At 40.8% G+C, this 14,007-nt stretch overlaps 1 protein-coding gene across 1 annotated transcript in view; it reads right to left on the bottom strand.

The window, feature by feature from the left end:
- Positions 1 to 1,712: 1,712 nt before the first annotated feature.
- The window catches only part of nup107 (nucleoporin 107), a 52,896-nt gene continuing 40,601 nt past the window's right edge, over positions 1,713 to 14,007 (bottom strand). Inside the window, exons 24-28 of the mRNA XM_063057805.1 lie at positions 10,265 to 10,425; positions 9,724 to 9,849; positions 9,518 to 9,631; positions 3,449 to 3,616; positions 1,713 to 2,071 (exon numbers count right to left, since the gene is read on the bottom strand). Of these exons, the coding sequence (XP_062913875.1) occupies positions 1,964 to 2,071; positions 3,449 to 3,616; positions 9,518 to 9,631; positions 9,724 to 9,849; positions 10,265 to 10,425 (677 nt within the window). The 3' untranslated portion in view covers positions 1,713 to 1,963. The remainder of the gene's footprint in view (positions 2,072 to 3,448; positions 3,617 to 9,517; positions 9,632 to 9,723; positions 9,850 to 10,264; positions 10,426 to 14,007) is intronic.

Genomic DNA, 14,007 nt, shown 5'->3' with positions numbered 1-14,007 from the left:
TTTGTAAGTCAGAAATGAATAAGTAGGTGCAAGAGGATCACTAAAACAGTTATGATGGGAGATCAATCAGGCACAAGAAGAGTGAGTGAATGAGTGTCCGCTCAGTGGGCCCAACGCCGCTCGGCTCAGCCCAGACGAATGTTGCTGCTTGTGGGGAGGGAAGAAAAAGCACACTCATATACCTCATTCCTTTCCCACCCAACCCTACAGCAGCCAGCAAATTCATCTGTCTGCTCTCCCAAGTGCTCATTCATATGTATAAGGTGTCCATTAGTCAGGCATTTGTACTGTTGGGAGGACCTGTAGTCAGTACTTGCATAGTGTGAATGTTACTTGCTACTTTGAATGCTGCTGCTGCTCATAGCTCTTCCAAATACTGAACAAGATGTGGTAGTATGGATATAGCTAAAGGAGGATAGTGACCATCATCAGTCTTTCTTGACTGCATTTGGATGATACACATTGGGTCTGTGCCGATGCTGAAGGTACCCAATCACAAACAAGAGAATATCTGCAGATGCTGGAAATTCCAGCAACACACACAAAATGCTGGATGAACTCAGTAGGCCAGGCAGCATCTCTGGAAAAGAGTACAGTCGATGTTTCAGGCCGAGATCCTTCATCAGACCTGAAGAATAAAAGATGAGGTGTCAGAGTAAGAAGGCGGGGGGAGGGGAGGAAGAAACACCAAGGTGGTAGGTGAAACCAGGGGGAGGTGTGAAGTAAAGAGCTGGGAAGTTGATTGGTGAAAGAGATGCAGGGCTGGAGAAGGGAGAATCTGGTAGGACAGGATAGAAGGCTGTGGAAGAAAGAAAAGGAGAAGGAGCACCAGAGGGAGGTAACGGGCAGGTAAGATGATAATATGAGAAAGGAAAATGGGAAAGGGGAATGGCGTAGGAGAGCGGTGGAGTGGGGCCTGTTCAACCCAGACAAAAATTGTTGCTTGGGGAGGGAAGAAAAAGCACTCATATACCTCATTCCTTTCCCACCCAACCTCACAGCAGCCAGCAAATCCATTCGGCAGCTCTCCCAAATGCTCATTCGTATGTACAAAGTGTCCATAAGTCAGGCATTTGTAATGTAGTGGGACCTGTAGTTAATATGTGTATAGTGTGAATGTTACTTGCCACATTGAATGCTGCTACTGTTCATAGTTCTTTCAAATGTTGAAAACGTAACGGTATGGATTCAGCTGAGGGAGGACAGTGATCATCAGCAGTTTTTCTTGACTGAATTTAACATGATACACAAGACTTTTCTGGTGCATTCTCTCCTCCCTGTATACTTCTATGCATTTCCATCTCAGCAGAGGGACAGCATGCAGTTAGGGAGATTATGAATGTGGTGTGCCAGATGCAAGGTAAGACTCGCCATAGAACTTCGTCTAGCCCGCTATTTGATCAATTCATGAGATGAGTACTAAATTATTTGTTTAAAGGATTTTACTATGTCCAAACCTAGGTCAATGAATCTAGTTTCTTTATCATTGTGTGCTTCATAGTATTACTGAGCTTATATTTTTTTAAATTCTAGTAAAAAAAACAATAACTGAAATTAAATTCCATAGCCGCAAAGGTCAGATTTGAATTTCTGTCCCTGGATTTAATAACTTAATCACTGCAGCACCATTTGCAACCATGGTCAATAAAAGGGATATTCTATCATGTATTTAATTAAAAACAAATTGGTAAATAAAAAGTTGATTATAACTTGAAACTTTATTGATTTATAATTACAGAACAAACCAGTGCATTCAGTAAGACAGTACAAAATTTTTGTATAAAAAAATTAGAGTGTAAATAAAATTACAAATTCAAATATTGTCCATTTCTAGTTAAAGAAAATACAACTTTTTGAAATGGAGAAGCAAGTGTGGTGGATGAGAAATTGTGAAGTTACCTCAACAGAAATTGGATTCCTATTTTAAGGGAATTATAACTTTTCACTCTATTTCAGATAACCTCTATGGTTGTAATTCATACCCCAGAGGATCAAGGTTCTGATCCAATAGCATGAGTGATGACTCTCTCAACAACCGCAAAAACTTTGTCATTTCTTCTTTTGTGAAGACCTGTTGTATGGAAACGCAAATCACATTAAAATTCCAGAATAATTACTATATAACAAAATTTACACAGCATATTTTGCAACTAATTTCATGACATGATTAGAATTCTAGTAGTTCTGATGGAAAATCATCTATTTGAAATGTTAACTACTTCTCTCTTCATAGATGCTTCCCAATCTACTGACTTCCACCTTATTGTTTTTTTAATGTTACTAGACCCACAGACCAAAAATCATTTTTTTCAATATTGCTGGTTATTGTCTTTTGAAAAGTATAAATTTGAGTTCATTTATGACGTTTTGTAGCTCTTCCACAAGTGGATATCTTCCCAGCAGAGAAATTGAAATGATGGAAGGAGAGTTCCTGCTGGGAGATGATCAACCCATGCTCAGGACTCCATCACTGATTCTCAAAGACCAATAATATCTTTACAGCTTCGGAATAAGTTTTATTGCCTATAATATACAGTACATGTTGAAAATATACTGTGTGTAGAACTGTGGTGCCCACATTTTATCAAATGACCTCATTTTTACATTCAAGAAAAAATGAAATGCAAAGGAGCAAAATTAAGACAAAGCTATTCACTCAAATGTTTTTAAAAATGAACATAAACATTTTGGAGAAACAAGATTCTGCAGATGGTGGAAATCTGGAGCAACACACAAAATGGTGTATGAACTCAGTGGGTCGGGCAGCATCTTTGGAGGAAAATGGACAGTCAACATTTCCAGTCGAGACCCTTCACCAGGACTGAAAAAGAATAAGGGAGATAACGAGTATAAAAAGTACGGGAGAGATGGAGCAAAAGCTGGTGAATCCATTTGAGGAGGATGATAGGCAGATGAGGAAGGGGTAGAGTGGGAATGATGCAAGAAGCCAGGAGCTGATAGGTGGAGGTAACAAGGAGCTGAAGAACATGGAATTTGATAGGAGAGGAACAGTGGACTATGGAATAAAAGAGCAGGAAGTGAGAAGGGGAACCAGAGGGATGAATGTGGGGGAGGGGAAAGAGAAGGGGTGATGGGGCCAGTGGGTAAGGGAAAAATGAACATCTTGGATCGGGTCACTTAAAAGATACCTTGCAGTGCCTGTGGTACTATTCAAGCAGCAAGGAGATTTTGCCGAAGACATTTAGCACATTTATGAAAACCACCCTTTTAGCCATTGGAGGAAACATTTTAATACTGGTCAATAGAAAGTAAATTTTATCTAAAAACAAAGAATATCTTATTTACTGGGATGATGTTTTCAAAAATATCATGGATTAGTTGCCAATTTTATTTTACCCTCTGCACATTCAAGTGACTTATGATTCACAAAAGAAATAAACATTGGTAGACAAAGGATTCTAAGCAGATTTGAAATCTGCTTACTTACTTGATAAAGCTTGTGTTGTTCGGATGCAATCACATCAGCCAGCTTTAAACACTGTTGGTATTGCTTTGTGCTGTGCAGCACTGTGTGAAGCAAGAAGCACATTGCTGGCAGGCAGAGCTGACGTAACAAGTTTAACTGATGACTGCGTTCAACATCTTCTTCAGTATTCTGGATCATAGGAATTATCAGTTAACTATAGGAACCACATTAACACTGCTACAGATATAAAGTATATATATCACTAGGTACGTTAAGTGAAATTAAACTATTTCTATCATTTTACCAAGCCAAACAGCCATTTTCAAGGCACGCAATCACAGTAATAAAACTGATAACACTGGACTAAGTAGAAACTCATCCGAAGTCTTGTAGAAAAATACATATCAATGTAACATTCAAAATAAATTTGATTTTACGAAAATAAATTGGTGGCAAGTACAAACCTGTATGTCAGAAAATATCACAATCTTCAAGGACAGTTACAGGACAAAACAGCAAGAGTTAAACAATACGAGAAAGCCGTCACAGACGCTAACAAACGTGTGAGTACAGTGCATAGTAACAGTGAATTTAAAGTGAAAATAACATGGCGATAGCTACAGTTGGGAAAGTTGACAAATTTGATAGTGCTAATGAAGGCTGGGAGTCATATATCAAGAGGGTGAAACTGTACTGTAATGCAAACAATGCGGAGGAGCAAAAGAAAGCCCCTACACTTTTTAGCTTAATGGGTCCAAAAACGTAGTCTCTTATACAACTTGGTAACCCCTACAGAGCCAGCAGCAAGACTTCCGATGAAATTGTTATGACTTTACAAAATCACTTGAGCCCTAAACCGTCCATAATAGCCAAGAGATTTAGATTTTACAAAAGGAACTAGTCAAAAGATGAAAGCATTTCTGAATACATTGAAAAACTGTGCAAACTTCCCCAGTACCGTGACTTTACGGTTATGCATTAAGGGTCAGGCTTGTAGTTGGCATGCTTAGTCAAAGCACTCAAAAGAGGCTCTTGTAGTCCTGATGAAGGGTCTCGGCCTGAAACGTCGACTGCACCTCTTCCTAGAGATGCTGCCTGGCCTGCTGCGTTCACCAGCAACTTTTATTTGTGTTGCTTGAATTTCCAACATCTGCAGAATTCCTGTTGTTTGCGACTCAAAAGAGGCTACTGTCCAAAAGGGACCTAACCTCAGAAAAGGCATTGACCATTGGAATATCGTTAGCGACTGTAGCAAAGGATGCAGCAGAACTACAGAAAAGGAGGTTAAAATGTGAAATGCATAAATTGCAAAAAGCCAAAGATGTTATCGATGTGCCAAATCCTCCCATGATGCAAATGACTGTTGGTTCAAAGAGAAAGTCAGCAGTAAGTGTCACAGAGAGAATGTACAAGGCAGACAAGAAGCACAACAGAGTGAAAAGATTCAGACACAAAACTAAGCGAATACATAACGTTACTGAATGTAAAACAGAATCAGACAACATAGGTCTGACAAAGGTGAACTGTCATGCCTAGAACAGCATAGTATAACTGAAGCAGATCACAAAATCATCTGGATCACAATAGATGTGTCTGGTGTAAAACTGAAAATGGAGCTGGATACAAGGTCAGCTTTGTCCATAATTCCAGAAGCAGACTAGAACAGACTGTTTTCTAAGATACCTTTAGAGAAGACCTCAGCGATGCTAAAGACTTACACAGACAAAAAAGTGTCTCCCAAAGGCAAAATGAAAGTAAATGTGGCATATGGAGGCCAAACACTATTAAAGCTTTATGTATTGAAAAGTGGAGGGCCAGCACTTTTCGGATGTGAATGGTTGAGAAAAATCCAACTAGACTGGCACTCAAAGCTCTCAGTATGACATCAACAGGCAACGGCAGACCAAATGGCAGCACTAACCAGAGACTGGCACAGCTGCTTAATGCTAATGAGAAGGTATTTGAGAATGGGATTAGTAAACTCAAAGGCATGAAGACCTGAATTGAACTGCAACACCAAGACTCCATACAGCACGTCCAGTGCCTTCCGCATTACGCCCTAAAGTGAATGCTAAACTGCAGAGCTTGAAAGCATCTTGAATTCTCTCCAAGGTTGAGTGGATTGATTGGGACACACACATTGTCCCGGTGATCAAGAAAGGGAAGGCCAGAGCCATTCACATACGTGGGGATTTCAAGATAAGCATCAACCCGGTGCTGCATATAGTGCAGCATTCCCTGTCATGAATAGAAGACATTTTTGCTTCTTTGGCAGGTGGGCAGAAGTTTTCATAGATTGACTTGTTAAAAGCCTATCTGCAAATGGAGATTGAGGAGTCAAGTGGGAAGTTCCTCACAATCAATAGTCACGATGGCCTGTTCCAGTATAATCGTCTTGTCTTGTTCCAGCAATTTGGCAAACAGCAATGGACCAAGTGCTCCAAGATATCCCAGGAATACAATGTTACCTTGATGACATCATCATGACTGGCAAAAATGATGAAGAGCACCTTCAGAACCTTGGTAAAGTGCTTACCAGGCCGAGTGAGTATGGTCTGTGCGCAAAGAGAAAGAAATGTGAGTTTTTCAAGAATGACATCTCATAATGTGGACAAGCATGAGATACACAAATCACAAGAGCAGATTGAAGCAGTGCTACAGGTACCCAAACTGGAAAATGTGTCAAAACCCAGGCCATACTTGGGCCTTGTAAACTACTACCACCAGTTTCTCCCAAACATTGCTACAATGCTGCATCCATTGAAGGCACTGTTACAGACAGGAGCAAATTGGGAATGGTCAGAAAGATGTGAAAGAGAATTCAAGGAAACAGAGACTAATAACATCTGATGAACTGCTCACACATTATGACCCATCCCTGCCCATCAGACTGGCATGTAATGCATCCCCTTATGGCATTGGAGTCACTTTGTCACATATTCTGAAAGATGGATCTGAATGTCAGATTGCGTTTGCTTGAAGATCACTGATGAGTGCAGAATTCAACTATACACAGATTGACCAAGAGGCCCTTAGTCTAATATGGGGAATAAAGAAGTTCTACCACTACCTCTACAGAAAAAATTTATGCCAGTGACAGATCGCCAGCCGCTTGTGTCCATTTTCAATCCCAGGAAGGGAATTCCAGTGATGACTGCTTCCTGGTTACATTGGGCACCATTCCTAGAGGCCCACTCTTACAACATAGAATTCAAGGGTACCAAATAACACAGCAACACTATTGGCAACTGAAGAAGTCTTCATACTGTGACCCAGCAGAAATGGTCCACACTGCATTGATGGACCAGTTGCCGGTAACAAATTCTGAAATGCAAAGGGAAACAAGGAATGACCCGACATTGTCAAAAGTCTATGAAATTGCCATGCAAGGATGGCTAGCTCACGGTAACCCTGTGTTTCCAGAGTTCTCAGTGAGACGAGACCAACCGTAGGTATGTCAAAGAACGGTGAAATGTTGATCTCGAGTTGTGATTCCCTCTAAACTGCTCAGCAGAGTGTTAGAAAGTCTGCACGAAGGACACCTGGGTACAGTCAAGATGAAGAGTCACACCCAGAGCTGGCCGGGAATAGGTAAACAGATTGAAGACTTGGCCAAAAGCTGTTTGGGATGCCAAAACATTCAAAATACATCCCCATAGGCATTGTCACCATGGCAAAGAGTACATGTTGACGCCCGTTCATGAACTCCACGTTTCTGATTGCTGTGGATGCTCACTCGCAGTGGCCGGCGGTTATACCAATGAAGTTAACTACCTCAGCAAAGACAGTCTTCACTCTGATGACTCTCTTTGCCAGAAACGGCTTATCAGAACAAATTGTGAGTGACAATGGACCACAATACACGTCAGAAGAATTCCGACTGTTCATGAAGAAAAATGGCAGACATTTCAAGTCAGCTCCTCACCACACAGCAACGAATGGGTCAGCTGATCCAGGTTGATCCAATCCATCAAGAGTCCATTACATCATGGATAAGGACACTTCTTGACAGCACAAGGTAATCAACTTCCTTTTTGTGCATCAGAACTCTGTTCATGTGATGTCAAATCAAACACTTGCAATGCTGATCTTAAGCAGGAATCTGAGATCTCGCATTGACCTTCTGAAACCAGACCTCCAGATGGAAGTACAGAATAAACAGTTCACCCAGTTGCCAAGTGAAGCAGCAAGTAGCTTCAAGATTGGACAGGAAGTCCAAGACGACAAGTGGACACATGGTAGGATAGGTACAAGAACTGACCACTAATACACACAGTGGATATTGGAGATCAGACATGGAGATGTCATGTGGACCAGATACTGGATGCTGAACCAAAGAACACACCCGAGTCGATTGTATCCAACAAGATGGACACATTACAGTCACCGGACTTGCCTCTCAGTGATGATTATGTCACTGACAGCGACGTGACATGAAAAACTGAGAACGTTGTCTCAGACGAGACATCTATCAAACCTGATGCCACTCCACAGCTCCAGAGGCGCTATCCTGAAACAGAGCACCACCCAAAAGACCAAACCTTTAGAACTGTGAAGTTTGTTACGGACTGTTATTGTGAAAGCACGTTTATTTGCAATATGGGTTTATGAAAGGGAATTTGAATGTTTTGTTCATATACAGTTTTATGTTGCATTAATATAAAGGGGGAGGAAGTGTAAATTATGGATCCACTTCTTTTACAGCAATGACCACCCCACCTTAGCACTACGTATTGATCTGTTGTCTTTGCATGCATTGTTGTCTACGCATATACATTGTACTCACTTCTCTTCAACCTGAATACACCAGTTAAAGCCATCTTCCATGTGCATGCTTTTATTTAATTGATATACAGTTGCGCACAGGCACAACATGAACCTACACCCAACAACACACAAAATGCTGGAGGAACTCAGGAAGCCAGGCAGCAACTATGGAAAAAAGTACAGTCAACTTTTCGGGCCAAACCCCTTCAGCAGGACTGGAGAAAAAATTGCTGAGGACTAGATTTAAAGGGGGGGGGGGAGAGAAAAGCCAGGTGATAGGTGAAACCTGGAAGGGGAGGGATGAAGAAAAGAGCTGGGACGTTGACTGGTAAGATGAGGTGGGGGGGCGTTACTGGTAGTTTGAGAAGTCGATCATGCCATCGGGCAGGCAGAGCTGGGACCCATGCAAATGTCCATGGCTACCCTTTTTGTTTGAAGGAAGTGGGAGGAACCAAAGGAGAAATTACTGAGAATGAGAACAAGTTCCACTAGGCACAGGAGAATGATGGTGGAGGGAAACTGGTTTGCTCTGGTGTCCAGAAAAATAACAGAGATTTGAGGCCTCCCTGGTGGGGTATGAAGGTGTATAGGGACTGGACATCCATAGTAAAAGTGAGATGAAGGGAGCCAGAGAAGTTAAAATCCTTGAAAAGATCAAGACCGCGTGAGGTGTCATGGATGTAGGTAGGAAGGGACTGAACTGGGGGGAGGGGGGATGAAACAGAGTCGAGGTAAGCTGATATGAGTTCAGTGGGGCAAGAACAAGCTGAAACAATGGGTCTGCCTGGACAACCTCCACCAACCCCCCCCCCCCCCCGCACTGGATCCTGTGTTATAAGCATTTCTACAGGAAGTATTTCTCTCAACAGCAATTTCTCCCACAAGTACACAATCTACAGGCAAGGAAATTCTGATGGTATTGTAGGCAGAATAGAAAGGCATGTTGTTTAAACTCTTTAGGAATGGATTTTACATTGTTTAATAAGGTACTGTGTACATATATCAATAGGAGAGATTGCCATGTCAGTTTCCAAAGCAAACCCCTTAAGAGGCCTTCTGCTGTGAACTGGCAGCCTGCAATGGTTGTCCTCGTTAAATGAGTTCTTCTCTTTATTTTGTGTTTATTTATTTTTCACAAATTTCATAACAGCACATTTTCATTCCATTTCTCGGGTTTTTTTGGTAGTGATCTGAATTCCGCAAGGGCAAATTTCCAGTTCCTGAACTGTCATGACATTGGGGTAACTAACTCAACTGCTTAATTTTCAGTATTTTACAAAAAAAAACCCAAATAACTCAATAAATATTACTTTTTACTTTTACCTCTCTGATGTCAACCAGCCATCCTCCATTCACAAAAAGCAAGACATTATAGATTTTCTCTTTTACTTCATTGGTCAATGCTTCCAAGTTGTCACTCCATCTTTTAAAATCCATCTATTGGAGAGAAGGGATTAAAGAAATAAGTACAGAAAAAGCATTGAAAAATTCAAACTACAACAGCTGAAAATTTTACATATATTGTGAACCTTGAACTTTTTCTGCTTGTGTTCATGAGCCACCGTTTCTGTGAAACTTGCATTTTCAGTGAGGGTAGGCTCTTGTGGTGCAGATTGCTTCACTTTGAACCATTCATTAAATTTGTCATGAGCTTCCTGAAACAGAGCATAATTTACACAATTAGTTAATTAGAAGCAGAAACTTTAACAATCAGTAATCATACAACACAAAAACAAAGTTGGCAGAAAAATGTGAAAGCATGCTTTCAAAGATTATAGCTTTTTTCAAATTTAAACTGCAACAAAATATTTAGATAATTAATTTTTGAACAACTAGAAAGGATTATTAGTTGGTGAAAATTGGTTATGTTTGCATCAATATCCTTTGGAGCTCTGGCCAATTTAATGTTAAGTCATCAATCCATTTGAGGTTATAGGGATAACTGCATTCCCTAGCTATTAAATCTAAGTTTGTAATTCCAACAACAGAGCCTTATTTCTGTTCTGCATTCCTCGAGAGTGATTTCACTGCTAGGAATATAGGATTTAAACATTTTCTGTCATAATTTACCAGATAAGCTCGTATGCACAAATGTTCCCGGACAGCGTTTTCATCCTCTGCTGGAGGCATGACTTCCATTCCATAATTTTCCCAGTTTGCATACACTGCAGCTACAGAATCCGGTGGGATTTTGCTGAACACCTCTTTAGCTGCTTCATGTTTCTTAGAAGCTACAAAACACAATCATGACACTAATTACACAAATTATACTCACTTATTCTTAAGTGGGAGGATGAACAGCCAGAAGTCATAGTCCACGTAGATACCAATGACACAGGTAGAATGAGTGACAAGGTTCTTCATAGGGAGTTAGGTGCCAAGTGTAAGGCCAGGACCTCCAGGCAACACACACAAAATGCTGGAGGAACTCAGCAGGCTAGGGAGCATCTATGAAAAACAGTACAGTCCACATTTCAGGCTGAGACCCTGCTGAAGGGTCTTGGCTTGAAATATCAACTGTACTCTTTTTGTAGGGGGGCCAGCAGGAAGGTTTGTTATTGCTGCATGGTGGGGTTTTTAGAGTTGCGGGGGATGGGACCAGAGTGCCAGAACAGTTAGTGGGAGCTTGTGGAGGCAGATGTTGGTAAGACCTCAGACAAAGTTAGGAATCAAAAAGTTGAGCATGTTGCGACTAATGTCCTGAGCTGCCTATATTTCAATGCAAGAAGTATTGTAGGAAAAGCAGATAATAGTGCTGAAGATGACATAGCAGGTTTACAAACAGAGGCAAATTGTAGTGAGGAGAGGCTGTTCACACAGAAAAATTGCAGTAAACAGGATGAGTTGCAACGTAAAAGGCGAACAAAATCGAAAAGGGTGAATGCCGGACTGAAGGTGTCGTATCTGACTGCCCGCAGTATATGGAATAAGGTAGAGGAACTTGCAGCACAGTTGCAGATTGGCAGGTATAATGTGTAGACATCACTGAATCATGGCTGAAAGATTATAGCCGGGTGGTTGATGGTCCAAGGATACACATTGAATTAAAAGGATAGGTAGGAAGGCAGAGGGGGCAGTGTTCCTCTGTTGGTAAAAAATGAAATTAAATCATTAGAAAGAGGTGACATAGGGTCGGAAGGTGTTGAATCATTGTGGATAGAGCTAAGCAACTGCAAGGGTTAAAAGACTCTGATGGGAATTGTATACAGACCCCCAAACAGTAGTAAGGATGTGGCCCACGAATTACAACGGGAGATAGAAATGCATGCCAAAAGGGCAATGTTACAATAGCTATTCTGGATTGAGTATTGTGCAGTGAACCAGAATAGATTAGAGAGCCTAAGGTAAAAGAACTCTTAAGGGCAACTGATTACAAAATGATAGAATTCATCCTGAAATTTGAGAAGGAGAAGTTAAAGTCAGATGTATCAGTATTACAGTAAAGGGAATTACAGAAGCATGAGAGAGGAGTTGGTCAGAATTGATTGGAAAAGAACACTGGCAGGGATGATGGCAGAGCAGCAATGACTGGAATTTCTGGAAGCAATTCAGAAGGTACAGGATATATACATCCCAAAGAGGAAGAAGTATTCTAAAGGAAAGACGACACAACCGTGGCTAAGAAGAAAAGTCAAAGCCAACATAAAAACCAAAACAAGGGCATAAATAAGAGCAAAAATTAGTGGGAAGTTTTTAAAAACCAACAGAAGGCAACTAAAATAGTCATTCAGAAGGTTAACATGGAATGCGAAAGTAAGCTAGCCAATAATATTAAAAAGGTTACCAAAAGCTTCTTCAGATATCTGAAGTGTAAATGAGAGGCAAAAGTGGATATCGGACCACTGGAAAACAATGCTGGAGAGACAGTAATAGGTGCATGGAAATTGCTGACAAATTATGTAAGTATTTTGCATCAGTCTTCACTGTGGACGACACTGGCAGTGTGGTGGAAGCTCCAGGTGTTAGGGGGCTTGAAGTGTGTAAAGTTACCATAACTAGAGAGAAGGCTCTTTGGAAACTGAAAGGTCCGAAGGTGGATAAGTCACCTGGAGCAGATGGTATACACCCCAGAGTTCAAAAAGAGGTGGCTGAAGAGATTGTGGAGGCATTAGTAGTGATATTTCAAAAATCACTAAGTTCTGGAATGGTTCCAGATGAATGGAAAATTGCAAAAGTCATTCCACTCTTCAAGAAGGGAGAGAGGCAGAAGAAAGGAAACTATCGTCCAGTTAGTCTGGCCTCAGTGGTTGGGAAGATGATGGAGTAGATTATAAGAATGAGGTCTCAGGGTACTTGGAGACATGATAAAATAGGCCATAGTCATCATGGTTTTCTCAAGGGAAAACTTTGCCTGACAAATCTGTTGGGATTCTGTAAGCAAATAACAAGCAGGATAGACAAAGGAGAATTGGTTGATGTTGTGTTCTTGGATTTTCAGGAGGTCTTTGACAAGGTGCCACACATGAGACAGCTTAATAAGCTACAAGCCCATGGTATTACAAGGAAGATTCTAGCATGGATAAAGCTGTGGCTGATTGGCAGGAGGCAAAGAGTGGGAATAAAGGGAGCTTTTGCTGGCTGGCTGCCAGTGACTAGTGGTATTCTACAGGGGTCTGTGTTGGGACCAATTCTTTTTACATTATATGTCAGTGATTTGGATGATGGAACTGATGGCTTTGCTGCAAAGTTTGCAGACAATATGAAGATAGGTGGAGGGGCAGCTGGTTTTGAGGAAGTAGAGAGGCTACAAAAGGACTTAGCTAGATTAGGAGAATGGGTGAAGAAAGGGCAGATGGAAAACAGTGTTGGGAAGTGTATAGTCATGCATTTTGGTAGAAGAAATGAAAGGTTTGACTATTTACCTTTTAGAATGGAGATGAAGAGGAATTTCTTTAGCCAGAGAGTGGTGAATGTGATTGTCAGGGCATGAAGGGATACAGGGAGAAGGCAGGAGATTGGGGATGAGAGGAAAATTCAATAAGCCATGATATACTGGTTGAGAATATTCAGTGGGACAAATGTCCTAATTCTGCTCCTATATCTTATGGTCTATTACATGGTTAAGTTTTATTATAAATTTCTCTATCAACTTTTGGTTGCAAACCCTCAAGTGAAAAAAAAATCATATATGATACCTGCTGGAAATCTGAAATAAAAACCAAAATGGTGGAAACACTGGAAAAACTATATAGCATCTGTGCAGAGAAACAGTGAATGTTTCTGATCTGGGATCCCTCATCAGAACTGAGAAGATAATTGTTTCTCTTTCCACAGAAGCTGAGTTTTTCTACCTTTTGCAGTTTTTAAATCTCAAACATTAAAATGCTACTACTGTGAGGAAAAGCTCTCAGTTGCCAAAACTACACATATATAGCAAATATATAGGTCCTGACGAAGGGTCTCGGCCTGAAACGTCGACTGTACCTCTTCCTAGAGATGCTGCCTGGCCTGCTGCGTTCACCAGCAACTTTGATGTATGTTACTTGTATATAGAAACAAGCTTGACTGAGCACTTAAAGAAACTAAATACATTCTCACAGAATTGTAACCACATAATCTTGAAGATGCTGTACATATAGAAAATAACTTACAGCAATTTGTATCCATAACAAACCAACAAAGAACTTGCAAAAGCAGAGCTGGGCTTGTGCAATCATGCTCAACTTCTGGTATTATCGAAGATGTCTGGAAAGCTACAATGTATTCACAGAAATATTACATCTGTATTTTATTTATCTGCATTATAACCATGCTCAAACCAGCAGAGTCGAGGAGGATTTCACAACTGTGAAAACCCTCAGAGCTTCCAACTT

Source organism: Mobula hypostoma, chromosome 9, assembly GCF_963921235.1.
Source record: "Mobula hypostoma chromosome 9, sMobHyp1.1, whole genome shotgun sequence".
Taxonomy (NCBI): domain Eukaryota; kingdom Metazoa; phylum Chordata; class Chondrichthyes; order Myliobatiformes; family Myliobatidae; genus Mobula; species Mobula hypostoma.
This window is presented reverse-complemented; position numbering and strand designations above follow the sequence as displayed.